The sequence below is a fragment of the Micromesistius poutassou genome, assembly GCF_964030765.1.
Source record: "Micromesistius poutassou genome assembly, chromosome: 12".
In the NCBI taxonomy this organism is placed as follows: domain Eukaryota; kingdom Metazoa; phylum Chordata; class Actinopteri; order Gadiformes; family Gadidae; genus Micromesistius; species Micromesistius poutassou.
The window spans coordinates 18,772,144-18,798,563 of record NC_140282.1 but is presented as its reverse complement, the minus strand read 5'-3'; the positions used below and the strand labels follow the sequence as shown (position 1 = coordinate 18,798,563).

Genomic DNA, 26,420 nt, shown 5'->3' with positions numbered 1-26,420 from the left:
TGAATATTCACATACAGAGAACAACCGCAGCCACTCGTTTCGAGGTCATCGGGAACAAATAGGACGTCTACCTGATCGTATCATGTGTCCTGAGTTGACAGGTTCTGCCGTCCGGGGATGTAGCCAAGTAGTACTACGAGTTTTATCGCTGCAAGAGAGACACCTGTTACTGAACAGTGAAAGCCAACACACTGCACTATCCCTGGACATCAGATGTGAATCGTTGTAAAGAAAAAATAAATCACACGCTCACTTAATAAAGAAAACCCGGCCATCTCGACAAACTCCGTAAGACCATTGATCAGGTAAAGTGTCCCGCGCGAGTGGTGCCGCCATGATCTCGCCTCGGACTCGGTTTTATTACATTGCCTTCTTCTTCCCAGACTTTCCAGGGTGCCCGGTCACCACTAGGGCTGCATGGTGTTAAAGCGCTAGACAAAACTTGCGAAGAGCTACTTTACAAACAGCGGTTCCCACATCCTCTTTGGCTACGAAGGGGGGCTGCCACCACCACACGTCCCATTCCAAGACAACAGTGCTCAAAAACATAGCCAAGAGCCACCACGAAGCCACACAGAAGTGGAATGCGTCAAATAGGGTGTACCCTCTAGCGTTACGTGAACTACTGGATTAACGCACTGTGGCTTAACATTCCGCTGGTATTGTTATACGCTAGAAACGTGATAGCATGACACATCACAGCCAGCCGAGATAAACCTGTTTCAAGTGATGATGAATGAATTGTGCGTCGATTGCCTTTGATTCAAAGACTTCAGATGAGTGCATATAACCTACATTTATGTCATATTTATTTGACTTACTTATATATACTTATTGATGATAATACAATGGATATAATATCTTATTATGTATATAATATAATCAATGGAAACAAACACACAGCTTCATTGTCAGATTGGCAATACATAATAAATAAAATACATGATAAATGAAAAAAAATCACAGGAGGAACAGAAGATAAGAACAAAGCTCCAAGAAGAGGGGTGTGGGCGGTATCGAGAGCTATAGGACCCTGTCACTCTTGCTGCAGTAACGCATTAAGGACCATGACACATTAGGCTACAGTAATGCTTACACTGCATCAAACAGACCTGCCCAATCTGATGCTGCCCATATAATGAAACAGTCCGTGTTTGAGGACGGGCAGATGTCAAAGTGACTGTGTGACAATCTGTCTGGTCATTTAGGATAGGCGGGAGGGGTGAGTTTCATGAATGTGGGTCTCCTTTGGGAGCAGCACAATCATAGCGCTTAAGAAATAAAGCTTCTAGAATAATCACTCCAGAACTGCTGTCTGGTATAAAGTCGATCAACCCAATATTATTTATTCAAGTGTTTCTCAAGGAGGCAATATGGTTCAGTGACTCTTGTGAAATGGAAACTCTTCCTTTCTTTATGGTTTGAGGATGAGCAATGAGAGTGTGCTTTGAAACAAATCACGATACAGTTATCATTGAGCAGAACACTTCAAACATGAAGCATTATAAATATTTGATTTGTAAAGCCCTTAGGGATGCTTTGTCTGTGTGTTGCCCTGATAGTTGCAGCATTGTTCCTCAAACATAGAGGGAGATCAAAGGCGGTTCTTCTCACTTGATTGTTGCCATACAGAAAAAATGGTTACAAAGGTTTTTACATAATAGATGATTTCCCCTGAATGAATTATCTTTCTAATGTTATTTATAGCAAGACCATGTAAAGGGTATAAGTCAAGAGAGATAACTGAACTAACTAAATGCATAACTACATCTGTCAACAATTACAACTGCTGTGCTTAGAACCAATATATTATAAATCTACAGTGGCAGAGGCTGTAAAAATGGTCTTGAATATATGCAACATTCTACAATGTGCTCTCTATGCCATTGTGGATTCAAAAGGTAATCCATCTAACAGCATTTAAGGGCAGCACAAACTGACACATGTGAAGCCCCACTGACATGTTGCCCACCCCCACTTAACGAGACTTTCGTTGGGACCGCAACTCACACACCGAATCCAGACGGAAACCATTGCCAAAAGAAATCGACATATATGCAAATTCCAAAAGACTTCAGATCATTATCATTAGGGTGGTATCAATACATATGTAATTAAAGTCAGTGAATGACTGCTTATAAGAAGAACCATGCTTCAAGATCACACTGCAGTGAGAGCCCCAGTTCATTAACAGCTGTTACGTGACCTTGCCTTCCCATCCTCACCACCCAGCATGCACATCCCACACACACACACGACCACACACACACACCCACACCCACACATGCAGCAGGGCTACACACACTGCATGCGTTTAACCATTCATAAGCTTTGTCTGCAGGGTCCTTTGCAGCTCTGCAGCGCGCACACACACACACACACACACACACACACACACACACACACACACACACACACACACACACACACACACACACACACACACACACACACACACACACACACACACACACACACACACACACACACACACACACCACTGCTGCTACTGATTCCTGCCAGAGGCTCACAATGCAGCAAGGTGACTCAATGTTATTCTCCTCCTGCTGAATCACAGCACACAGTAGGGGATGTGCTGCATGAACTGTAATAGAGCCTGCGCATCGCACCTTTGATTTCCTACCTTTATGGGAATTTCTCTCTCCGGGCACAATAGCCAGGGTGCAATCTAGCTTGCAGCTCCCTTGATGATGGAAAATCAATGTGAATACATCTCCATAGTTGAGTGATACAGAGCGAGGAGTACAGTGTGCAGTGTATATTATAGAGTGCTGACATTCAGAAATGGAATACTATATTTGTTTTCATTTATTAGATGATATTGTGCATTGTGCCAAGACAATACATAACACTACTTATGTGTTGTTTCTACATCCTTACAGTACAAAATATGTTGAATTAAATAGACACCCAGTTATGTTTAAAAATATATTAAAAAATTTGGAGGGCGGTTCCACTCTTGCAGAATTGAACCATTGCATACCTTGAATTTTCTAGTGCCCTCCTTGTTAAGCGTTGCATTTGATCTGGTCCACGTAGAGGCAATATGTATTTTGAAATAAAAGGGGACAATTGTAAAAATAAAGTGTCAGTGTCAGTTTCCTTGAAGTAGGCCTACTCTTTATATCGGTCATGAAGTTAATGTTGCGTTAGCAATAGTGTGCCTTTTAATAGCCCCTCACATGGCTGCATTTGTATTTCTTCTTGGAGTCGCGTTATGAATCTCAACAGCACCCTCTGCTGGAGACAAAGAATGAATCTCAGCGTCAATGCAAAATAAGATATTTCACCCAATTTGCATAATATGGCTATATATAGACCATTGAAAATGCTATATTCACCAAAGGTAGCCTATGTATAATAATCGGCAGTGCTTATCTAGTAGCCTGTGGTAGTAGTAGTAGTAGTAGTAGTAGTACTAGTAGTAGCTAACTTGTATTGGTAGTAGTAGTAGCGCAAAACAAGTCAGATATATTTATTTGTTTACTACTACTACAGTAGTAGTAAACAAATAAATACATCTCACTTTTTTTGTGTGGCTTACAGCCTGATGGAAGGAGGAGGAAAGATTTCCTGTAACATTTCCTGATCGGCCAATCGGATCGCCCGACCACCAAGGGACCGCCCCCTTGCTGTGAAGTCATTGCGCCACGTACGGATTCAATACAACGCAACGTAGAATGATAACCATGGTTACTTCAGCTGAGGGACAGTCCGGGCGACCACTACGTTACTGAGACTCCACGGGGAAAAGGCGGGTCTAGTAGACGGCGAGCCTATCGCACCAATCAGCTGTGCAACCTCCTTATCGCGTCATCAAAGCCATTTAGCCATCTATGAGAACCTCCACCACCGAGGACACTGTACGATATTTAACTACATTAACGTCCTGGGCACGCAATAAAGTAAGTACACATTGACAATTTCACCACGTCCACATTGAAGCATTTACGCTGCTCCATATTCCGTTGATGAAGAGGGAAAAAAAACATGTTAACGCTAGTTAAGGCGAGTGTATTCTATTCTTCTTTCATTACAATCTGACAGCTGCTAACGTTAGAGCTAATTATGAAGCAACCTGCTACTGCCGCCGCCGATGAGCCGATGACGAGCCCGTCCAGGGTTGGCCATATAAGGGGCTCCAGTGTGCACACACAGTTTGTTTTGTGAGTGAGTGCGGACAAGTGTACAGTGTACAGTGTGTGTTCAGTGCTGTTGCTGCTGTCATGTATTTCCAGATGTGCGGGAGTCGGACCGCTCTTACCAGCTGGCTTGTGCTGCTGGTCCAGCTGCTGTGTCTAGAGGCTGTCCCCATCAGCATGGACAAGACGAAGATTGAAGACACAGAGGCGAAGGCAGAAGAAGCCCCAGCCAGCGTGGTGAGAAGAACACTGTTGTTATCGCAGGGGACATGGTGATATCCTTATCCATATACCTCATCTTTTCTGACCTGCTTCCCTGACTGTAAACAAGGCAATTTATCCACACTGATTTGTCTTGCCGGCTCAATTAGAATAGTAAATAGATACACTGGCATGTGTATTATTGAGAGATCACAGATTGACAGCCTTTGCCACAAAATTGTTTGCTTTGTTAAATTTGTTCTACGTCATGCAGGTAGATTTTATAAGATAAATGGCAAACCTGAAGTTAATTTAAGAACCCTATGGTAAGGTGACCAGATTTCTGAGACAAAATCTGGGGACATTTTGGGCTCAGTGGTGTAAGAACCTCCAAACACACGTTTTTGTCATAGAAAACTAAAACGGGGACAACTGCCCCATCCCCCCTGTCGGACGGGATTGTTGCCGGGAGGGTTCGGGATTGCGGGCGGACGGGATTGTTGACGGGGGGGGGGGGGGATTGCGGTCGGACGGGATTGTTGACGGGGGGGGGGGGTCAGATCTTTCTTTCAGTCACAGTGAAATCCGGGGACATTTCTGGGGACAGCAGTAGGGGACCGGGGACGTCTGGTCACCCTACCCTATGGCCGTTCTTTTTAGTGTAGTTTGCTTTGAATGGGACCTTTTGATATTGATTCCCCGATTTTTGTTGACGGCCAGTTACTCAAAGCACATGTTAAGAAGATGGTACCTGAGAATGTCAAACCTGGGAAGCGGTAACAAAACATTTCTGCTGAACCCAACAGGGAACAAATCTTTATTCAGGAATCCTACAGAATCTTTACAAAATTGTGCTTGGTTCTGTCAACATGAAGATGATATTGGGCAGTTGGCTAGGAATTAAATGCTTGATTGTGATGTGGTTGCTTCACGCACACATCACTAGCACAGCTTTATACGTGCTTCAAATGCACCGTGTGGTCAATTTATTTTAGAAGCATTTTCTTATCATATTTCTTGATATTAACTTTACATACCAACAGCAATACATAATAGGTATATGTGGTATCTGTAGGTTTCACAGGCCTTAATAAGCCCATCCAATAATTTAACTTGGAACAAAATGAAATGATTGGATGGCCTACCTTTCTCTCTCCCTGCGTACTCTCACGTGCACTCATTGCGCAAATCTAAATCTTCCACAAGGCTAGCCAGGCCTATTGCTTCAGCTAGCAGTAGCAACATGGTAATGTGTTTTGGGTAAGTGGCCTTGAACGGAGGTGTGTTTCTGTTTCAGTTGGATACTCCTGAAAATCGAGCTTACTCAGACCGGGATTCTCCAAATTGCCGTCCCTGTTTTTACTTTGCAGCAAACAAGATCACTACCTTCTCTCTGGTCATGCCAGGGGAAAAAATCAGGGTTGATCACGATAATGAAGAAATATCGTCATTGTCATTAGAGGAAGGAAGTGGTCTGATGTAATGTGGAGTCTTTAAGCTGCGTTGTTTGCGTTTCATTGATGACACACTCCCCACAGGACACTGGACTCCACTATGACCGTTACCTCAGGGAGGTCATCGACTTCCTAGAAAAAGACCAGCATTTCAGAGAGAAGCTACACAACACCGACATGGAGGACATAAAGGTAAAGGCGGTAGAATCAGCAACGTATTTTTTTTAAACGAATGACAGGGTTAGTGCGTCGGATTATTTTATTTGCCTTAATAAACTAAACATGATGGCCATTGGCCTCTGATCCCTCCCACAGCAAGGCAAACTGGCCAAGGAGCTGGACTTTGTCAGTCACCACGTCCGAACCAAACTGGACGAGCTGAAGAGGCAGGAGGTGAGCCGCCTGCGGACACTGATAAAGGCCAAGCAGGACCTGGAAGGAGGGAACGGTACGCAACGCGGCTTACCGGACGCTGTTTACAGCCTTATAAAAACAACACATGTCTTCACATGTCTTCTGCACCAAGGCTGAATTTCTTGAACGTCTTCAAGTACTGTATTAGGGACCCACTAACGGCTATATGAAGCATTCATAAAGTAGCATGCCATGGGATCTTTAAGTCCTTCAAAATATTTTACTGTTTGAATAGCGCAGTGTTGTATGGTGGCGTTCACCGCAGCTGTAGACTTAATGACTTAATGTGATTCTTCACTGAACAGACATTGCGGTGGACCACCAAGCTCTGTTGAAACAGTTTGAGTACCTGAATCACATGAACCCACACACCTTTGAAGTGGAGGACCTGGACCGGCTCATCAGATCAGTAGGTGTTGCTCATTGAGCGTTTTACCTGAAAAACATCAAAACACCAGAAGAGACATTTATCCCTAATTGAAAAGTGTATCACTGGTGCATCACGCACCTGTGGTCGAGCTGAAGTCAATGTTGTGATACACAGAGTCGGCCCCAATCAACCACCAGCCCATAATATTCTCATGCAGCATTTCACCCACCAATAGCTGATGGATGGCTATGGCATTTCTAACAGATGACACTCAAATTCTAGTTTAAAACGTACCTGCAGCACTAAGTCACCTACAGAGCCCGGGCACGTTAAGCCCACATGGGCTTTAGTAAAGTACGCGTGTGATTTACTTAAGGCGTGTGTGCGACTTACTAGAGCGCGTGCTACTTACTACAGCGTGTGCGACTTACGTAAAGTGCGTGTGTGCGATTTTACTTAACGCATGCGTCTGTCTTACTTAAGCGCGCGTCTGTCTTACTTAAGCACACGGGCGACTTACTAAAGCGCTCATGTGACTAAACTAAAGTGCGCGTGCACTTTATAAAGAAATGACTTCCATGTCACCACCTGGGCTCTGTAGTCACCTCTCTATAAGGGTGTAGATTGCTGAAGTGACGTACATGTGTCAACCTCTTTTTTATAATCAAGGCCACCAACGACCTCGAGAACTTTGACAAGGAGCGCCACGAGGAGTTCAAGAAGTATGAAATGCTGAAGGAGCACGACCGCCAGGAGCACCTGAAGACCCTGGACGAGGAGGAGAGGAAAAAGGAGGAGGAGCACTATGATGAAATGAAGAAGAAGCACGCAGACCATCCAAAAGTCAATCATCCAGTAAGAGCTGCTCAAATGTGTTCATGAGTCCAGTGGCTCCGTCGGCTGGCGTGCTGTCGTCAACCCACAGCTGGTAGCTTCTGAGTAGCGCCGTAGATCTCTGCAGATCTTTGCATATGTGCTGATTGCAAGAGAAGTGTGATTTGGCCTTTCCAGTGCCCTTGAACTACCCAGAGCAAGGGTTTGTCTGTTCACATAGTGGATGGGACAGAGCTCGAAACCTGCTTCTTTTCTGTGTGTAGGGCAGCCAAAACCAACTGAAAGAGGTGTGGGAGGAAGCTGATGGCTTGGACCCAGAGGATTTTGACCCAAAGACGTTCTTCAAGCTTCATGGTAAGCAATCCTTTCGACCAATTTGCTGTCATTTATTCGTGATTGGCCGTCTGTCAGACGATTTAATTCCAAATTCATCATCATTTGCCAAGAGGGGGGTTTGTCAATTGACTTGCAGAGTAACAGTAGCCTAGCTCCTTTTCATGTAAGCGGAATATAATTTTAATATTTTCCAAAGATTTAAAATGTGTCCTGTTTGAATAATCGCTTATTCAAAACGAGTGCAAGTAACAACATAACAAGATTGTCACTGGCACTCGTTTTGAAAATAATCTTTTGCATATGAAATCCCAACGATTTTTGAATTGTGCTCAGAATAATCGCTTATTCAAAACGAGTGCCAGTAAAAACACAACAAGATTGTTACGGTTACTTTGGAATAAGCGATTATTCTGAGCACAATTCACAATTAATTGAGCATGTTCTGAATAATCGTTTATTTAAAACAAGTGCCAGTATCAACAGAACCACATTGAAGGTTGTCCACAAAATCCAGCTGTGATTATTAGGCCTCCTGTGATGCCTTGCTGACAGGTTACACTCTGTGTAGACTTCCCAGCCAGGAGAAGCTGATAATATTTGCTGAATTGCTCCAGCAAGTGAAAATAGTGACAGATTATCTTGTATCTTGGATTATCTGGATTATCCGTTTGTAGACAAAGTCCAAACTCGATTTTGTTCTTACTGGTACTCGTGTTTGAATAAGTGACTATTCAGAACACATTGTAAATCTTATAAACGTTATGAAAGTATTCCCCTCTCATGAACTAGGAGCGAGGCTAGTGTAGCTCTGTGGCTAAAGGAAAGCAAACGCTAACCCAGCGACATTCCCTGTTGACGCACAATGACTCCTCTGGAATTATATTCTTCTTAATCTGGGTACGACAGGCAATCGCCGCTCTACCGATATCCTGGCAGTATCCCAATGACATGGCTTTTTTATCCTTGACGTTGTAGATTCCAACGGCGATGGCTACTTTGATGAGCAAGAACTCGAGGCTCTTTTCACCAAGGAGGTAAAATCTTGGCACAAACACACAGAAAGAGGCGCAGAGTGCATGAACGCCGGCTCTGCAGGTATACAATGATTTTTCTTTTCTTTTTTTTCTTATTCTCTGAATTCAGCTGGAGAAGATTTACGACCCGACCAACGAGGAGGACGACATGGTGGAGATGGAGGAGGAGCGGCTACGCATGAGGGAGCACGTTATGAACGAGGTGAGTTACAACGCATGGCTCTTGATGAATGCGGCCTGGCTGTTGATTTTAAGTGATCAATTATGTTGATCCGTGACCAGCAGACTCTTTGCTAACCGGTGTATTTTCTCAGGTGGACTCCAACAAGGACAGACTGGTCTCCTTGGATGAATTTCTAGTTGCTACAAAGAAAAAGGAATTTCTAGAGCCAGATAGTTGGGAGGTGAGACCAAGTATTTTAAATGTTTGTGTAAACGATTTATAAGATCCCGTTTTTTTTGTAAATGCTGAAACATCAGTATATGATTGATGCATATTCTTGCATTCAGATTGTAGCCTATGACACATGGCATATTTATGAGGGCTTTGGTAGCACTCAATGGTTAGGATCTAACGACGTGTTCTTGATTAACGTCCCTGAACCGCCCAGACACTGGAGCAGAACCAGGCCTACACAGACGAGGAGATGAGGGAGTTTGAGGAGCACCTAGTGCAGCAGGAGGAGGATCTCAACCAGAAGGCCGTGGACCTGCAGAAACAGAGGCAGGAGCTGGAGAAACAACAGGAGCAACTCAACGCACAGAAGGTCGAGCTGCAGCAGGTAAACACCGGGCTACTTGTTTTAGTCATTGACCTGCAGACGTGAATTGAGGAGATCCTAACTCGTCTTCCATTGACAGGCTGTAGAACATATGGAACGTCTGAAAACACTTAAAGTAGAGCCCCCTCCCGAGGTTCACAGTGAGTACGACTTAAATGCATTCGTTTCACTTTCCCCATACACAACTTGGTATCGAGAACCACTGATAATAATCCCAAAATAAACTTGTCAAATGACGGTTTTCGTCTTCGTTTGTCTTCCACAGTTGAAGGAAATTCTATTCCCGAGGTACACGGATATGAAAACGCGTTACCTCCCGGTGGCCACCAAGCCATATCAAAGGAGCATCACTCCCCACCACAGGAGCACCTAGACCCTCTGCAGGCCCACCCAGACGGCGCCGCTCAGAACCAGAACCAGAACCAGCACGGTCTCCCTCAGACACCCCACCACTTGCCCCCGGGACACCAAGACATGCAACAGGGCCACCCCGATTCCCCTTAAAGCTGCTACTTCCTTCTGCTGGATGGCAGATAAGGAACGGGACGGTAATTAAAGACAAGTCTGATCTTATGCCCCCCACCCCCCCCCCCCCCCCGCCGCCTCTGTTTTTGTATCCGTGCTTTTTGTTGCACCGTGTTCCCAGTGTGCAGAAGTGCGGCCCTTGGTCTTCGTGGTCACACCTTGTTTCTGCTCAGCGGCATTTTGGATCGAGGACTTCTGGAGTACGATGAATAAAAATCATTTTAAACCCAATACAAAGACTCGCTGCCCGAGTTTAACTGTGAGGCATTTTATACTCTGCCGTGTTCACGGGAGAACTACGACCCTTGGATTATGTGAGCCGATGCCTGCAAAAAAATAAAAAGCCTGCAAAGCAAATCGACAGATGCACATCATAAAAATGTGTTTGCTTTGACAACTTATTGTGAATTCAATAACATTAGCCTACCATCCTTTCAGATATTTTATATAATTAAAAAGTAAACCATATGACAAACTAGTATGGCGTTTGCTTTCAATGTTCAAATTGAGAATACGTAGATATGTTGAGCATGTTTTACAAGCTCGTTGTAAGGTTTAAGTTTGATACAAGTTCCAGACCAAATGCCATTGCACTCATGTCAAATTTGTTATGTGGTCTTATTGTGCTGAATGTGTGAATGGCTTAACCTGATTATTATTAATAAAACAATCATTCATGTGTTCATGTACAGCCGCACAATGCTGCAGATGATCCTGGGAGAGGTTTCCACCCCTTAGCCAGCATTTTGAGAGCAGAGCAATGATGGTCGTTGAAACAAGTTATGATTTCAAACCAAACATAAAATCAATGTGTAAGATTGATCCCCTCCCGGTTATTAGGCAGGGCACATAAGACACAAGAACTCAACCCATTGTGCAATATAACTTGTTAGGGGGGGGGGTTTGGGAGTCTATATAACAATTCTTGTCAACAAAAAGCGGTGCAGGCTGGTGTATATTTGTGGAATATATCGGTTATAGTATGGCATTGATAACGTTTGTATCAATCAGGATTTACTACAGATAGTTATTTTAAACAAAGAGCTTTAACGAGTTACATTTTTCCCAACGTGGATTGATAGTTTGGCTCAAGGGTTGTTTTTTTTAAGTGGATTATTAATTGTCTTTAGGTGAAGAGACCATAAACATCTGGATCCAACCAGATATATTTAAGCAGTGCTGCATCATGTGATTTCAGAGGGGTCTAGGAGTAAGTCTTCAGGACAAAACTAAATCAGAATACAGGCTGTACCGCATTAAATTGTTTGAATAAAACGGGTGCAGTGCATAGAATCTACCCCCTCAAGGTGATTATATTCCATTCCATTATATTCAAAGACTAGATTGTTTAAAAACGTACCTTGTCAAACACATTGACTGTTCATACCACATTCACACAGGAGGATCAAAGTTAAAGACTTCCAACATGTTAAGTTTTAAATTTCCCCCCCAAATTCTGAACTTTCTGTCCTAGTCATTATTTACACTGGGCCAAATGTTTCACAAAGAACGTAATTACCAATTTCTCAGAATTGCTAGAAAGGTTGTCTGCTGTACAATTTAAATAAAGTGGCTTTGACCTGGTGAGTTCATATAGCAACACTCAAATGGCTGTGACAAGATGGATATTTTGGTGCCATGCTAGACTTGTTTCACCTGACGCGCCAGATGGGTTGTTGCACAGAACCAGAACCATCTGGGAAGAAATCAAAGAATACTCAAGTTGGCAGGTGATTAAATGAACAACTGGTTGGGCCAAAAGCGCATAACTTGAAGCATGGCAAGATATATCAAATTTCCCCGCAAGGTCAAGACAGCTGAATGTCTTACCACTTATATTTTATCTGAAAGGGTAAATATGGTCAAGGATGTCATGTTCTTAGAAACATACACATTAAGCTACATGATGAACTCTGGGAGCAAAGAAGAAAACTTGAATATCTTGTGTACTTCTTTTGTTTAAGTTTGAAACCTCTAGACTTTGACGCATGGAAACCAAACTAGAGAGAAAACTAATACAACACATCTTTATTGAAAACATCTCTCAACCTATGACATCAGCTTACAAAGAGGTGATCGTGTTAGATGGGTAAAGAGAAAAAAAAAAAGAAAGCAAGAACTGAAATCGAAAGTGGCCGACAGTATAGGGCAGTTAAAGAAAATATCGTTTCTCATGAGACTGGACTGACAGTGACGGGGTATTTTTTGCATTCATTTTGTACAAAAAATAAATTAATGAAATCTTTCAAGTTTACAGGAATATCTATTTTGTCGTTTTAAACACCCAGACCTAGCTGATAATTCTAAATCCTGTGAAGCTCAGCGTTGCCGTGTTAAAACATTAAGAGTATCTACATATACCAAAGCCGACTCCACTCTGATAAAGGAGGTAAAAAAAAGAAAGAAGAAAAGTTCACAATGAGAAACAAATGAAAAATAAAAAGTTAGAAAAGTGAGCTGGGGGGGGGGGGGGGGGGGGGGGGGGGGGGGAGGGGGGGCGGGGGGGCGGGTTGGAGGAGGACATTCTTATAGTGTGAATGTTCGGGGGGGGCGGCGCAGTATGATGGATTTAGGGGGGGGGTGGGGGGGGGTCCTCTTCAGGATCGCATCGCTTGGCCATTACCTCGGGGGCAGCCCCTGGCCCCCTGGGCAGCGCCGCGCTTGTAGCCTGGCTGGTAACCCTCCTACACAATGACACAGTGATCACGTTTAAATAACACATTCAAACGGTTGGCCTGATTGCTTCGCTCGCAGTCCCATGTTCGGTATCAACTCCCCATCATGCTTCAAATTAAAATGAGTTTCTACTTGTGAGCAGGAGGAAGGCAAAACACATGCAATCACCGAGGCCTGATTACACATGCTAGATTTTCACAGCTGTTTTGCTAAAGCTAGTTTGGTGGCGCTCTTACCCGTTGGTAGGTACTATTGGGATAATCTCGAGTCGTATTGAATTGGTTCTGGCCGTAACCACTGTTGGGAGCGTTTGAGAAAGGAGGGCGATAGCCTTCACCTGGAGAGAGAAAAATAAAAAAAGGTTATGATGTAAAAAAAAACACACGTTTGTAGCAAACTTTGAGGGATGCGTCTCTTAACAGCTCAGCATGACGACGGTGAACTTCCGCGCATCCTTAAAAAGTCTTAAATTCATGTTTCTAAATTTAAGGCCTTAAAAAGTCTTCATATTCATGTCTATCATATGCTGGTCTTAAATACTGTAACTCAAGGTCTTAAATTTCTCGGGGCAGGACTATTTATTTTTTGATTTTTCTCGCAGGACTTTTCGGGAAGGACACGTAGAGAGGCTTCTTTCTTGCTAGATACTTGGTCGGAAACACGCCGTTAAACTGCACTTGTGCTTACAGCTTTTGAACCAGAGAGCACCGAGTATCACCTTATGTTCAATAAACAGACAAAAAGTCAACTTGAATGAGTCATTGAGTGACACACATGCTGTGCTTGGGTTGTAATACAGCGGGATCCCCCCCCACCATCGCGTGCTTTAGGTCTTAAATTTCATTCAAGGTGGTGTTAAAAAAGTAGGGATGCACCGAAAGTGCAGACAGCTTCTATGAGCTGTCGGCTATCATCCGCGAGCTTAGGGACCGTCTGCAAAGTGCAAAACGGAAAACGGTGGTGTTGTTTTTTCAGTGCTAAATAAATATTTTTATACTTTTAATAATTGTAATTGATTTTTTCTTTGAATTGCAATGCCTTGATTTTAGTGAGGTTAGTACACAGTCATAGCTATAAATGCAATGGTAGGCCTACTAATAATTGGCATAATAATTTATTTCGGTGTTTCGGTTTTTCGGCCTTGGTTTCCTCATTTTCGGTTTCGGCCAAGAATTTTCATTTCTGTGCATCCCTATAAAAAAGGGGTCTTAAAAAGGTCTTAAATTTGACTTGCTGAGTCTTGGTCGGAAACACGCCGTTAAACTGCACTTGTACTTACTAGCTTTTGAACCAGAGAGCACTGAGTATCACTTTATGCTCAATAAACAGACAAAAAGTCAACTTGAATGAGTCTCATTGAGTGACACACATGCTATGCTTGGGTTGTAATACAGCGGGATCCCCCCCCCCCACCATCATCGCCTGCTTTAGGTCTTAAATTTCATTCAAGGTGGTATTAAAAAAGTAGGGATGCACTGAAAGTGCCGACAGCTTCTATGAGCTGTCGGCTATCATCCGCGAGCTTAGGGACCGTCTGCAAAGTGCAAAACGGAAAACGGTGGTGTTGTTTTTTCAGTGCTAAATAAATATTTTTATACTTTTAATAATTGTAATTGATTTATTCTTTGAATTGCAATGCCTTGATTTTAGTGAGGTTAGTACACAGTCATAGCTATAAATGCAATGGTAGGCCTACTAATAATTGGCATAATAATTTATTTCGGTGTTTCGGTTTTCGGCCTTGGCTTCCTCATTTTCGGTTTCGGCCAAGAAGTTTCATTTCGGTGCATCCCTATAAAAAGGGGTCTTAAAAAGGTCTTAAATTTGACTTGCTGAACCCCGCAGACACCCTGACTTAAGTAGCGTACCTCGGAAGCCGTTGGAGGCCCCGCCGCGGTAGCCGTTGATGATGCCGCCGCGGCCGCCGCGGGGCCCGCCCCTGGGCGCGCCCCGGCCGTTGAAGTAGGGCTGGGCGGGCCGGGTGAAGCCGGCCGGCTGGGCGGCCTGTTGCTGGGCCCCGGCCTGGGCCCCGGCCTGGGCCCCCATGGCCTGTTGCTGGGCCCCGGCCTGGGCCATGGTCTGCTCGTGGGGCTGGAAGCCACCAACCACTGGAACAAACGGGACAACCAAACGGCAGAACGGTCACCACACAGTTTGAGGAATGACACACGAGTCACTTTTCAGGTCCAAGTTGTGCTACCCTGGAAATCCAGAGACACTCCCCGATCCCCCCTGGCCCAGAACATCAACCAATCACATCGGTGTATCTCATGTAGGCGGGGCCTAAAGCGTTGCTGTTTTACCGACCGGATACGGCGAGAGTCTAATCTATCGGTTAGCTCCGCTGGTCTGGATACGTCACCCCTTTTTTATTCTTCTGATTGGTCGTAGTGTTGATCCAATTGCAGTGCAGTGATATTTTCAAATGCACGCTTGTTTGCCGCCCCCCTCGAGTCGGGCCGTGTTCATCACTCGTTGCCAGACCCTACAGCGCTCTAGATGTGTGGGTTTGGATTTCCAGGCAACCGTCGTGCTGCTGCATTCGTACTCCCTCAGAACATACTGCACTGTGTAACGGAGGCTTTTCTCTACAGCTGCTCTATAGGTCTATTGTTTAAGGAGGTCCTGCGTCAACACGGGCCCAGTCCATTCTAGGGATGGGTCAGAATATTTGATTATTCAATTACTCGTTCCCGAGGGTCAAAGCCGATTTTTAACATTTGGACCCAACATTTTTTTCCCCATTCAAATCAACAAGAATTAACGGATGGAACTAATGTTGGTTCTGTAGCACTATATATATATTTTTTAAATTATTATTAATCATGTACAGAAAAACAATATACACAAGCATAAATATTAATATATATGCATACAACACAAACACTGATCACTGTTAAAGTTGTGTTTAAGATATTGAGTGATTTCTTGCCGATGATCCACACGGCTGCCTTTGTGAACGTCGGCACACGTCGAATAATCGATTATTCGTTGATACCACCCACTGGTTATTGGACCGTGAGTTATTCACATCTCCACTCCGTTACCTGACTGCAGAGCGTCCTGCGGTGCGTCGGGCTGCTCCCCGCCGTGCTCCGCGGGGCTGAAGCCCTGTGCATAGCCGCTCGGAAACTGGGTGGGCTGCTTCAGCGGCTCTACCGAACCGTCGCCGGCGGTGGGGACCGGAGCGTTCATGTTAAATACCTACGGGACGGAGGGGAAAACAAAAAAACAGGAAAAACCATTACACCTACATGCACACACACACACCCCAACATATAATACAACACACAAGCTACCATTATGACTTTAATGTCTCGTATCCAGTATGTGAACTTTGTACACCTTAATATAAGTGCAGGCTATTCATTAGTGTAATGTGTCATTGAAGAGCGGAAAATAAACCTGACACATGTTATAGATCCAATTTCAGCTGCACAACATTATAAATGACCACACCTGACTATTCCAAACCTTATTTTTATTCTGAATTTTTCTGTATTTTGTTTCCTTGTTTTTCTTTGTAAAGTGTCTTTTGAGTGACCCCAAATAAGTTCTATATAAATGATATATTCTATTATTATTATAAAATGGAGAACTTTAATTTGTCCCATTAATCTTTTTATCACGGCTCTACGGCTTGTTTCTGATGGAAGTCTACAGCACAAGTCAAGTATCTTACTCAACCTCTGCATGGAAAGAAACACAATCATGTGCAGGGCGAAAACATTAGCTTTCAGCAGCTTCAGCAGGAAACGTGGGCAGTAACAGAATGCCAGTCCTTCAAGATCAGGCCAAGGGCGCAAAACTGCAAAGTTAAGAATACCCTTGTATATGGTTATGATTGGGAGTATGTGTGTGTGTGTGTGTGTGTGTGTGTGTGTGTGTGTGTGTGTGTGTGTGTGTGTGTGTGTGTGTGTGTGTGTGTGTGTGTGTGTGTGTGTGTGTGAAGACAACCACCAAGACGCTTGGCGAACAGGGACCTATACACAGACCGCATACCGCTGGGACCCACACACACACGCACACACACACACACGCACACACACACACTACCGGCTGGGGCCTACATATACACATACAGCCTACCGCTTGCATGGACTGGAATGGTGCAGCATTGACATTGGTGCCTCCACTGTGGGTGGGTGTGGACACGGGTGGGAAGGCGGAAGGCAGGAGGGAGGATGGGGCAGGGCACTGCTCAGGTGAACGAGACAGCGAGGCCTGGGAAGGCATGAGGAGGAAGGGGAGGGGGGGGGGGGTTGAAGAGAAGTGAGGAAGGGTGGGACACAACCGTTAATGGGCCTTGAGACACATTTGACGAAGGACAAGGATGAGAGTGCTGCCCCACGCCCACACACCCCTCCTCATCCTTGGGTCATTTTGTACGTGGTCACAAGCACATGCAACACACATAAGACCCCGAGGCCACAGAGTCTAAATGCCCTACAGGACGCGGGCATTACCTGGGTGGGCGTGGCTCGCTCTGTCTGGGAGCGGGGGGCAGTGTTGTTGTGTTGGGAGGCTGGGCAAGGATGAGTATGGTGGTGGGGAGGGGGGGGGGGGGGGGGAGGGCAGAGCGGGGGGGAGGTCATGGGGTCTTGAGGGAGGTAGTAGGCTGGGACTTTGATGATGGATGACGCTATGTTTTTGTACCCAGACTGGGGTAAGGTATAGAGCCAACGAAAGCTAGGCCTTTTATTGCTAATCGCCTCAACTTGTAGTTGGAGTATTGCGAGAGCTTGCTTGCTTGCTTGTGTTGTACTCACTTGTGAAGACTCCAGCGGTCCAGAAACCATGGTGGTTTGGGGGAGCCGGGACTCTGTATGGGCTGTTCAGAACAAACCGTGAAGCAAAGGACGCGTTAGTGTGTTGAGCAATACTAGGCCTCTCTCAGGTTCTGGCCTAAAATAACATTGGTACATAAGAGCACATCTCCACAACTACAAGGGATATAATATGTTGTAGCAAAATAAAGATGACACCTGCGAGATGTTGTGCAAGGGAAATAATCGATTTGAATGCTACTGGGTCAGCGTGAATAAAGCTTGACCAAAGCAGAAATTAAAGATCACATTTCTTATTATTTTTAATTTAATTTAATGTAATTAACACTTATAAGTTGTATGCACTTAAAATGGTTCTTGCACTTTAAGGTTCATCTTCATCACTGAAGTCGCTTTCGACAAAAGCAGCGGCTAAATAAATAATGTAATCCTGTTCCTCCTGTATTTTTTCCTCATATTTTCCTGCAACACCAACAGATGTGGTTCAGGTACAGGACGGACACGTGCAACAGACCAAGACGTTACGTCAGGTTGACCTATTCACCTGACACTAGGCCCATCTGCTGCAGGCCAACCGTCTGCGCTGGCTTCATGGGCTGGGCGGACACAATGGCCGGGTCCAGGGCCTGTCCATCAAACTCCAGCATAGAGTCCTACATGGGAGGAAAGGGACATTTTTTATTATGGGTCGGCTTGGTTGACACTAGGGGTTTGGGCGAATGGATGAATACATTGAAAAATCGTGCAATGTCTCCAGCATCAGGAAAAAACACAAAATAAAACATTTGTTCATGTTTTTTGCTTAATTTCTTTATCAACCTCAAGACCAAAAATACAGACGCATCCAATAATGATAATCAAAGTTTGTGTAGTTATTTTTACACCATCAACATTAACTATGTTTTGATAAAGAAAATTAGCATCCTTGATTTGATAGCTGGGGAAATACCGCCCCCTAGTGTCAGAAAATATCACCTCCTAGGACTAATGTGAGCAATTCTGTAGGATGAGGACTTTCAAATGGATGTGTCAAGCTCCAGGTTTATCTACAGTAGTCAACAAATGCTCCCTGCCGTTATCTCAACTTTGAAAAAAACGTTACAAGATGACAAGATGTTAAAAAGTCAAAGCAACGTCGCAGACTCAAGACAGCTCTCACCATGTGTTTGATAATTTATAATAATGATGTCACATTTCTAAACTTTTCCTTTTTGTTCAGAAGACTCGAATACGGCCTTGAGTTTGGCTTAATGATTGTCAGGAGCGGCCGAGATGGTTAAAGCCATCGTCATAGCTGCCACACAAGTACGCAAGTATGTATTTACCATCAACCTGCCCAGTGACTGCAGGTGGAAAATAGCAATCTGCTAAAACCCGGCACAATGCATATTTTCTCGTTGTGCAAGATTAATGTTTTATTGTGCATTGCCCCCGTCTTAAAAATAAATTACAATTACAATGTGCTGCCAATTCTTAATGCTCCTATCCAAAAGGTTTCTGCATCTTTCTGAACTGGAACGAAAAATCGTCACAGCAGGACCCTTTAATCTACTGAACGTTAATAGTCGCCCATCGTACACCCGCGATTCTGACCTGCATGAAGTTAAAGGTGCCCTGCATCTGGGCCATGAGGTCTTGCACCACCTGCTTCCGGACCACGGGGTCCGCCGGGGGGCAGGCGGCGTCCTGCTCCACGCCGGTGGGGGGCTCTGGCGTGAGCTGGGCGAGGGGCTGGTGGGACTGTAGGGAACTCACCATCTGGCACAGCACACGACAGACGTGAGGTCACACAAGACGGGCCGTCGAACACTCTGAACACACCGTCCGAGAGATGTGTGATAAGATGAGATAAGAGATACGGTTCGATGTGTGTGTGGTCACAAAAGGTCCCGTCGGGGCAATACCTGGGCCTCCACCGTCCAGCCGTCCACCTGGTCCTGTTCTGTAGTGCTGTAAGCCGTTTCTGGAATGAACTGTCTGTTTACAAACTACAACAGAAGACCACACGCTGAAAAATGATAACACAAAAAGAGTGTCCAACAACACAAAAAAATATATTTCAATAGAAAGTGTTTCCTCAATACCGGCGAATATCAGGTTATGAATGACTTCGTTTAATACTGTGCTGCTCACCTCTGTGGTTTCCACTTCCAAGGGCTCAGTGTAATCTTCAGTAGCCGTTCCTTCTGGTAAAAAAAAAAAAGACAATGCATGTTTTGTAAAGCTGAGGCATAGCTGAAGTTCGGAAGGCAAGTTGGGCAGCCAAAGCCATCATTTAGAGGGCAAAGTCCCCGTCTCTGTCCTGGCACGTTGTTTATAGTTCAGAGGCCAGAGCGATAAGCACCCCCTACTGCCCCTCCCAACACCTCTACCAGCACCATCTGGTTTCCCATGCGGGATCAGCCCTGCTAAGCATCCAAAAAATTTGAGCATCACAACACAAGTCAGGTAGCCATGGTGCTTGTCCATAGCCACGAGGGCAGTACCGATGGCTGGTCATTCTCAGTACATTATAACAGACGGGACCTAAACCGTTACTTAAAACCACATGCCAGTATAATGGTGCCTTCTATTTGTCTCGTAATCGCGACTTGCAGCTCGGGTGTGACGTCACATCCGTCTCGTAACTCTCGAGTTACCTCCGGGTTTTTCGTTCTATTTGGCACACAACAAGACGAGTCGGAGCTCTGCTTTCTGCTCAAGAATCAGAATTGTTGTCATAGCAACATGGAGCGTCTCTAGCCGATTTCAGCGGCACAAGCTACAAAATAGGCGGTATTTAACACATAATAAGACTGTAACGACATGCCTATAGGTAACAGTATACAGTGCTATGTGTACGACTTCTTCATTTGCTTACAACAAAAACACAAGTGCTTAAAATAGTAGAAAACCACAATGTGTTCACATGTGATGCTCGGAGTAGCCATCTTTGTTACTGAACTCGGGGTCCTCTGAGTTCAGACGAGTTGACGAGTCGTTTTTTACGACCTCGGGGGGGCGTGCTACTTGCAACTTCCGGTTCGTAACTCGGAAATCTCAGACAATCGCAGATCGAGTCGGGTGGACAAATAGAAGGCACCATAAGCAACACGAACAGATCTCTGTAGAAAGGGCCAGGCCGTGACATATTCAGTAGTGGTCTAGTCGTCGTGGTTACCGGGTTCAGACGGCGGCTCCTCAGCCTTGGGCTCCTCCTCCTCCTCCTCCACCGTCTGGCTCTCCTCCTCTCCCTCCTCCTCCTCCTCCGCCGCCGCCTCCTCACACACCGCCGCTCCGTTTTGATGCGTGTGCACGCGGTCAAAGTAGCCGCTTAGCAGCACCTTGTCCAGAGTCTCCTTCAGCGCCTTGTCTGGAACACAGTCAATGCGAGACCACTGAGGGTGGGAGACAGAAGAGGTCCTTTACATCGTTCGCCCTCGCACTACGCTTGACTGAAACTAATCGGAAAGCGCGCACTTGCATATGTAATATGCATACTACATTTGTATTTGCGGAAGGTTGTTCTCAGAACTGGTGTAGGTTAGATTATGGGTTAGGAATCCTAGCATTTCAACGACAATGGTTGGTGGTTTAATGGGGCTTTTGTGATTGGATGATCTTGCGACCCCCCTCAGTCTTCCCGCCGTTCAGAGCTCCATTGCCACCCCCTGAGTCGGCAGGCTGATTACCGGCGAGTTTTTCACCTGGTGAGTAGGGCCAGGCGCATTACTCACCACTTTCTATGCAAGTGGTCAGTGCTGTTGTGGTGCTATTGCTTTGGTCTGAGATAGCCACGTACTACTCTTTAAATACAAGAGATTGAATTAAAAAGAGCTGGGAAATAAATGTGGCATTAATAAAAAATTAGAACAAATCTAGCTAGGGAGGGATTTAATATATTAACTCATTGGAATTATTTCAAATTATAAAAATACTAGGTTTGTATTGAGGGTTAAACAAAAATAATACACCTTGATTGTTAGTTAGGCTACCTTATTTGTCTGTTGTACACTTTAAGGATATAATAATAATGCCAACAACAACATCAGTGTGGGTATGCGTGTCAGTATGTGTTGTATTTAGGTGTATCTTATTTAAAGTTAGTCAAATTGAGTTTGTTTGTTTCACACACTGAACACAAAATCATATTTAGATATATATTTAGATTAGATTTAGCAATAGATTTGCTTTGGCAGCATTGCACTCAGTTGGACATTTGATATACGCCTTTTATTACTTGCTAATCTTAAAATCTGTCAAATCTCTTCTCAAATGAATCTTAATCTCAAATGAAAAATGATTTATTTAAGATGAGGTTTGTTTTAAAGACAATGTGGTTGTTTTAAAGTATTAAAAACAAGACTACTCTGAAAGAAATGTCCTTTTTCAACATAACTTTTTTGTGCAAGCGAAGAACGTCAAACTAAAATACCGTGTTCTATTTCAAGTTCTATTTGCATTTTTATGTTTTTTTCCTGCATGGAAATAGCTGAAGCCATGTTGGGCTGGGAGCTCGGCGCACTTCCGCGTGTGTGTACGCTTGAAGCACCAGTAGTTGCACAGTGGGAACCTCAGATCTTTCGGTTTGCAAGACGTTTTACGCACTATCGGGGTGGAGTCCAACTTTCACATCAAACCTTCAGCACTGCAGACAATGGACACACTTACAAGTGGTTCCGGCTACTGGCTTGTCCCGGCCCTCTAGCAGATCCCACAGGTGTAGTGAGGCATCCTCGTACTGGTCAGTCAACCTGGAAGGCGAGAAGAGAATCCTGTTCATATGGCTGTGAGAAGCACTAGCACCGAATCTGACCTAAGCAACATGCAATATGGATCGGTTCTGATAATCTTGGCTTTTTTAAAAGAAAATAACTGATCTTGCATATAGACAAATTGTTGTACAGTGTAGCAATGTTTGCTATTATTGAAAGCAAAATGGTCACCTTTTTAGCTGAAACGTACAATACGTGAGCGGAAGGCAGTTTCTTTTGAGTACTGTTCTTTACGCGGTACTTCTGCGTACTCAGTGTTATCCGTTCAGCACTCGTTATTTGCATTCCAATTTTGGTGGCTGCTTCTCTTATTGCGTTTACAACTTTGCGGATTGTAGTGCTAAAAACTGCCACGGGTTGGCCATGCCTAACACAAAGTCATAAAAAGGTAATGGGGCGTGATCTGTGCATCATCGGGCGCCCATCTCTCAATGAATCATTTAATCCTCCCCCACCGCCGACATCCATCCCGTACTCCCATCACGTCTAGATCACCCTCGACGCGCCACACAAGAGAGCGAGCGGCACCTGACGTCGTAGTTCCTGTCCGGTCCCACCAGCTTGTAGAACTGGTCCAGGGTTCTGAGGTCGGCGTCGGTGAGCACCGCGGTGCCGTCGCCGTCGGGTCGCTTCAGGTCCTGCCTGACCTCATCCTCTCCCAACCGGTCCAACAGGAACTGCAGCTCCAGGACCACCTTCAACCTCCGCTGCTCCGTCTCCTCGCGCTGGAGCTGCTCCCTCCTCACGGACTTCTTCACCACCTTGCTCACCTGCAACGCAACGCCGGCCCAGAGTTAGGGCCTTGTTCTCGGAAGTGATTACAAACCGTAGTTCAACGTGTGTGTGTGGTTAAGGCTAATCGTGGCTAAGAAACGATGCGTTGACACATTTGCACCCCCTCGGCTCGGAAGACATGACCGGCTGTGGTTGTGTTGACCTCATCATGTGCTGGCTACCGTCAGTCATCTTAAACATCCATCCATCTTCTGTTTAAGACGCAACACTAGTTATTTAACGTCCAATAAACAGTGATTATGTGTAAGCGGACGTGTACCTCTTGGCCCAAAGTCAAAAAGCCCTTTTGCAGTTCACGGGCAAACTCAAGGTTGTTGGTGATCTCCCCAAACTTTGTCAAAGCATCCTTTAGGTAGGAAATAGAACACATATTAAACATAGTCTTGTGGCAAGTACAATAATGAGTATCAAGGAATCTTGTGCGGTGATTGTACCGTTTTCAGGTCAAGTAATAAGATTCTATAACTAGCTACAAAACTCTTAAGCTTAATTCTTTCATCATTCTAAAACAACACATGTATTTTGATTGCAATAATAAGTTGTTTAAGAAGGATAATGAAAACTAGAATGATACACTGACCATGCATCAGAGTAATATGGAGTAAGTACCAAGGTGGTATACGTACCAGCTGATCCTGATTCAGACGCTCCCCCTTGTTCTTCTTGGCCTGATAGTCATCCAGTTTACCCTAAACACAAGAGTTTTTCAATAGTTTATGATTACGAATATCCTATCGATAGCATTAGTTTGTTAGTTCATTTTCCATTTGATATGTAAAGTACCTCATATTTACATCAACACTCAATATCAGTCTGGTAACTCAATTGCAAACAAATTAAAAAGGTAATCAACAAAATAATATGCTCTTTCGTCTACAGAGAATTCCTATAAATGGAAGTTTAAGTTTAAGAGACACAACAAATACAGATTATAAAATATATATAGATATATATAAATATAAATATATAAAGAGGATTAAAACGCTCATGAGAGTATATACAGTTACCTTTTTCTTTTCCATATTGCGAACCTTCTTCTCAATCACATTTATAACCTGCTTCATAACCTCAGAATGACTTCCAAGTCCCAGTTCTGGACTGGCAGACTGGGCCGCACCATTGCCGACTGTTGCTGAAGGCATCTACAAAAGATAATAAATCACTCGTCACATAAGGAAATACCATGGAGGATGTACTGCTTCTGCAACTCAACTAAAGTATTAGATTATTTTCGAATCTTAAACTGCAACTAGAACTACTAATCTCAAACATCATTTAAGTGTAGTTTGTGTGAGTGACATACGGGTAAATAATAGATCAAAGATTGGAAAATGGGAATTTATTGACATCCTTAACAAAATCTCACCAATGAAAGCAAAATAAAAAGGGTGTTTTCATAAATATATGAATTAAATAAATATGCACAATAAAAAAAGTCCCACAATGAGGCTTTAAGCATGATGCTGTTCATGATGCTGTTCTTAACTGAACATAAAGCTGTTGGAAAGATGAACAGAGAATAATTAAAGAGAGGAGTAGACAGACACTGCATAATCGTTTAGCTACATAAACTCTAAGGACTAAAAAAAACTGCGCTAGATTTAGGTTTAATTGTTCGTGCATGACAATCAGCAGATTCGCAATAACACGCACAAGGGGCTGAAGTATTTCGTTTTCCTAAATGCTACAATGGCAGTAGCTGACGTTACGGACAGCTGACCCACTACGGTACTTCATTGTCTGTGGGGACCCAACCACAGCCCAGCCTTTAGCTTATCATTAGCTTATACGAAGACGTGAGCCAAATCCGGTTGGATCCAATAAAATTGGCCAAGATTTGTATCATGAACATGATTGCATATCTTATAGTTATGGACTTGGACTAAATGATTCAGAAGAATGGTCACAGTAACAGCTGGCCTAGCAGCACATACAGCGATGCTATCGTCATATGTACACCGAATCAGCTCCGTTTAACCCACTGTGTACACAATATATCCAACTTAAATCATACTGAAGACCACCAGATGTATAACGAACGACGTATTGTCAAACGAAAGAACGATCTTCGTGTAGCGCAGCACAGCCGCTACTTTGATTTCGAAGCAACAAGATTAGAAGAAAAGGACAAAGTCAAAACCCCGGCCTTGATATTCAAAGTGCAGCTTAACCTCGTTGAAGATTAAGATTGTTATTAGCAGGGGGGGAAAAAAAATTAAAAAAAATCGCATAGCGTTTGTCCGACGCTTATGCACATTAACGTGCGGACGATAAGATGATCGTTCGTGGTTCCGTTCTGGTGTTGGAACGCAGCCCCCGGTTGGGTCCATGTTGCATTGTGTTAGCATTGGGAGCTAAGAGGTGTTAGCCAGGATACACAAAGTGGTGGTCCACCGTTATTATAACGTGATGGGTTTAGTGTTCACGAAAAAAAATCACGAAAACTAGTTCATTCATTCTATGTTTTTTTTTTTTTTTTATATAAACGTCGCTTACTTATTCTCGTTTTCGTCCACGACGGATTCGATGTTCGCGATTTCTCGGCTTCTCGGTTCAGTCATTCTACACTAGGGGAAAAAGACCTACCTCAGGCGGCTTAAAGTGTGGATAATGGGTGTCGTTTACAGTGTCCCCCCTTACCTTTATACTCTTTGTCCTCGAAGAGATTCGGGTTTTTTTGCCAATTAAGTTGTCAAGTCTGTGTTTGTTTCTCGTGATTCGAGCGGCGTTGAGGTGCACGGTGCTCGTGCCGATCACTTGCTGACTAGCTGCGGCTAAGCTAACGGGGGGGGACGGCTAACAAGGCCCCCCCCCCCTTTCAGTACTGCTGCGCTCGCCTGACAGTAAAGTCTTCTACATCACTGGATTAATTCATATGATCACAGTCTATTTTTTTTTTCCTCAGAAAGGTTTTCGTCACGTTAAGATTAAGAATAATGGCGTTCGAATACTTATTTCAATGTATTTTATGAATTCATAGACGGCTATCAATTTTTTTTGGTCTGATAACGTGATACATGACGTCATGATGATGATATGGTTGACGATGAGGATCATCAAATATCTAACTTAAAGGCCTATCTATATCTCTATTACATGATGTGTTTAACTACAGATCTAGTAATAACCGTAACCCATATAATACTGATATGTAATAATGCTTATTACAGTATTTGCTCATGTGAATGGTTAATGGTTAATTATGTACCCATATTGTAAAGTTACTGTATCGACTTTCAAGCGAGTACATAAATTCAGTATTGACATGATAAAAATAATGCTTAATTTTTTGCTT

The 26,420-nt window shown here is 44.0% G+C and overlaps 3 protein-coding genes across 5 annotated transcripts in view; 1 reads left to right on the top strand and 2 right to left on the bottom strand.

Moving 5' to 3' along the window:
* Nucleotides 1-536, bottom strand: part of plekha7b (pleckstrin homology domain containing, family A member 7b) — a gene marked incomplete at its 3' end in the record, with an annotated part of 59,591 nt that extends 59,055 nt beyond the window's left edge. The window contains 2 exon segments of the mRNA XM_084476386.1: nt 72-148; nt 254-536. Of these exon segments, the coding sequence (XP_084332512.1) occupies nt 72-148; nt 254-336 (160 nt within the window). The 5' untranslated portion in view covers nt 337-536.
* Nucleotides 537-3,790: 3,254 nt separating this feature from the next.
* Nucleotides 3,791-10,802, top strand: nucb2a (nucleobindin 2a). The gene is made up of 13 exons (XM_084476435.1): nt 3,791-3,926; nt 4,260-4,400; nt 5,903-6,010; nt 6,134-6,266; nt 6,538-6,641; nt 7,272-7,457; nt 7,700-7,790; nt 8,748-8,806; nt 8,916-9,008; nt 9,121-9,210; nt 9,418-9,588; nt 9,668-9,728; nt 9,854-10,802. Exons 1-13 carry the CDS (start codon nt 3,858-3,860, stop codon nt 10,090-10,092), a joined length of 1,545 nt encoding a protein of 514 aa, XP_084332561.1. The 5' UTR covers nt 3,791-3,857; the 3' UTR covers nt 10,093-10,802.
* Nucleotides 10,803-12,624: 1,822 nt separating this feature from the next.
* On the bottom strand, nt 12,625-25,900 carry caprin1a (cell cycle associated protein 1a). Of its 3 annotated transcripts, none has more exons than XM_084476432.1 (17): nt 25,766-25,900; nt 24,133-24,267; nt 23,752-23,814; nt 23,385-23,471; nt 22,859-23,100; nt 22,227-22,309; nt 20,737-20,928; nt 19,710-19,762; nt 19,481-19,564; nt 19,170-19,334; nt 18,121-18,229; nt 17,559-17,620; nt 16,879-17,013; nt 15,837-15,993; nt 14,658-14,897; nt 13,026-13,126; nt 12,625-12,797 (listed from the first exon to the last, which is right to left on the bottom strand). In XM_084476432.1, the coding sequence occupies exons 2-17, from the start codon at nt 24,265-24,267 to the stop codon at nt 12,711-12,713; spliced, it is 1,995 nt and encodes a 664-aa protein (XP_084332558.1). In that variant the 5' UTR covers nt 25,766-25,900; the 3' UTR covers nt 12,625-12,710. The 3 variants fall into 3 exon arrangements, with proteins under 3 accessions (XP_084332558.1, XP_084332559.1, XP_084332560.1); XM_084476433.1 differs by having other exon boundaries at nt 19,710-19,759; XM_084476434.1 differs by lacking the exon at nt 16,879-17,013.
* Nucleotides 25,901-26,420: the final 520 nt, after the last annotated feature.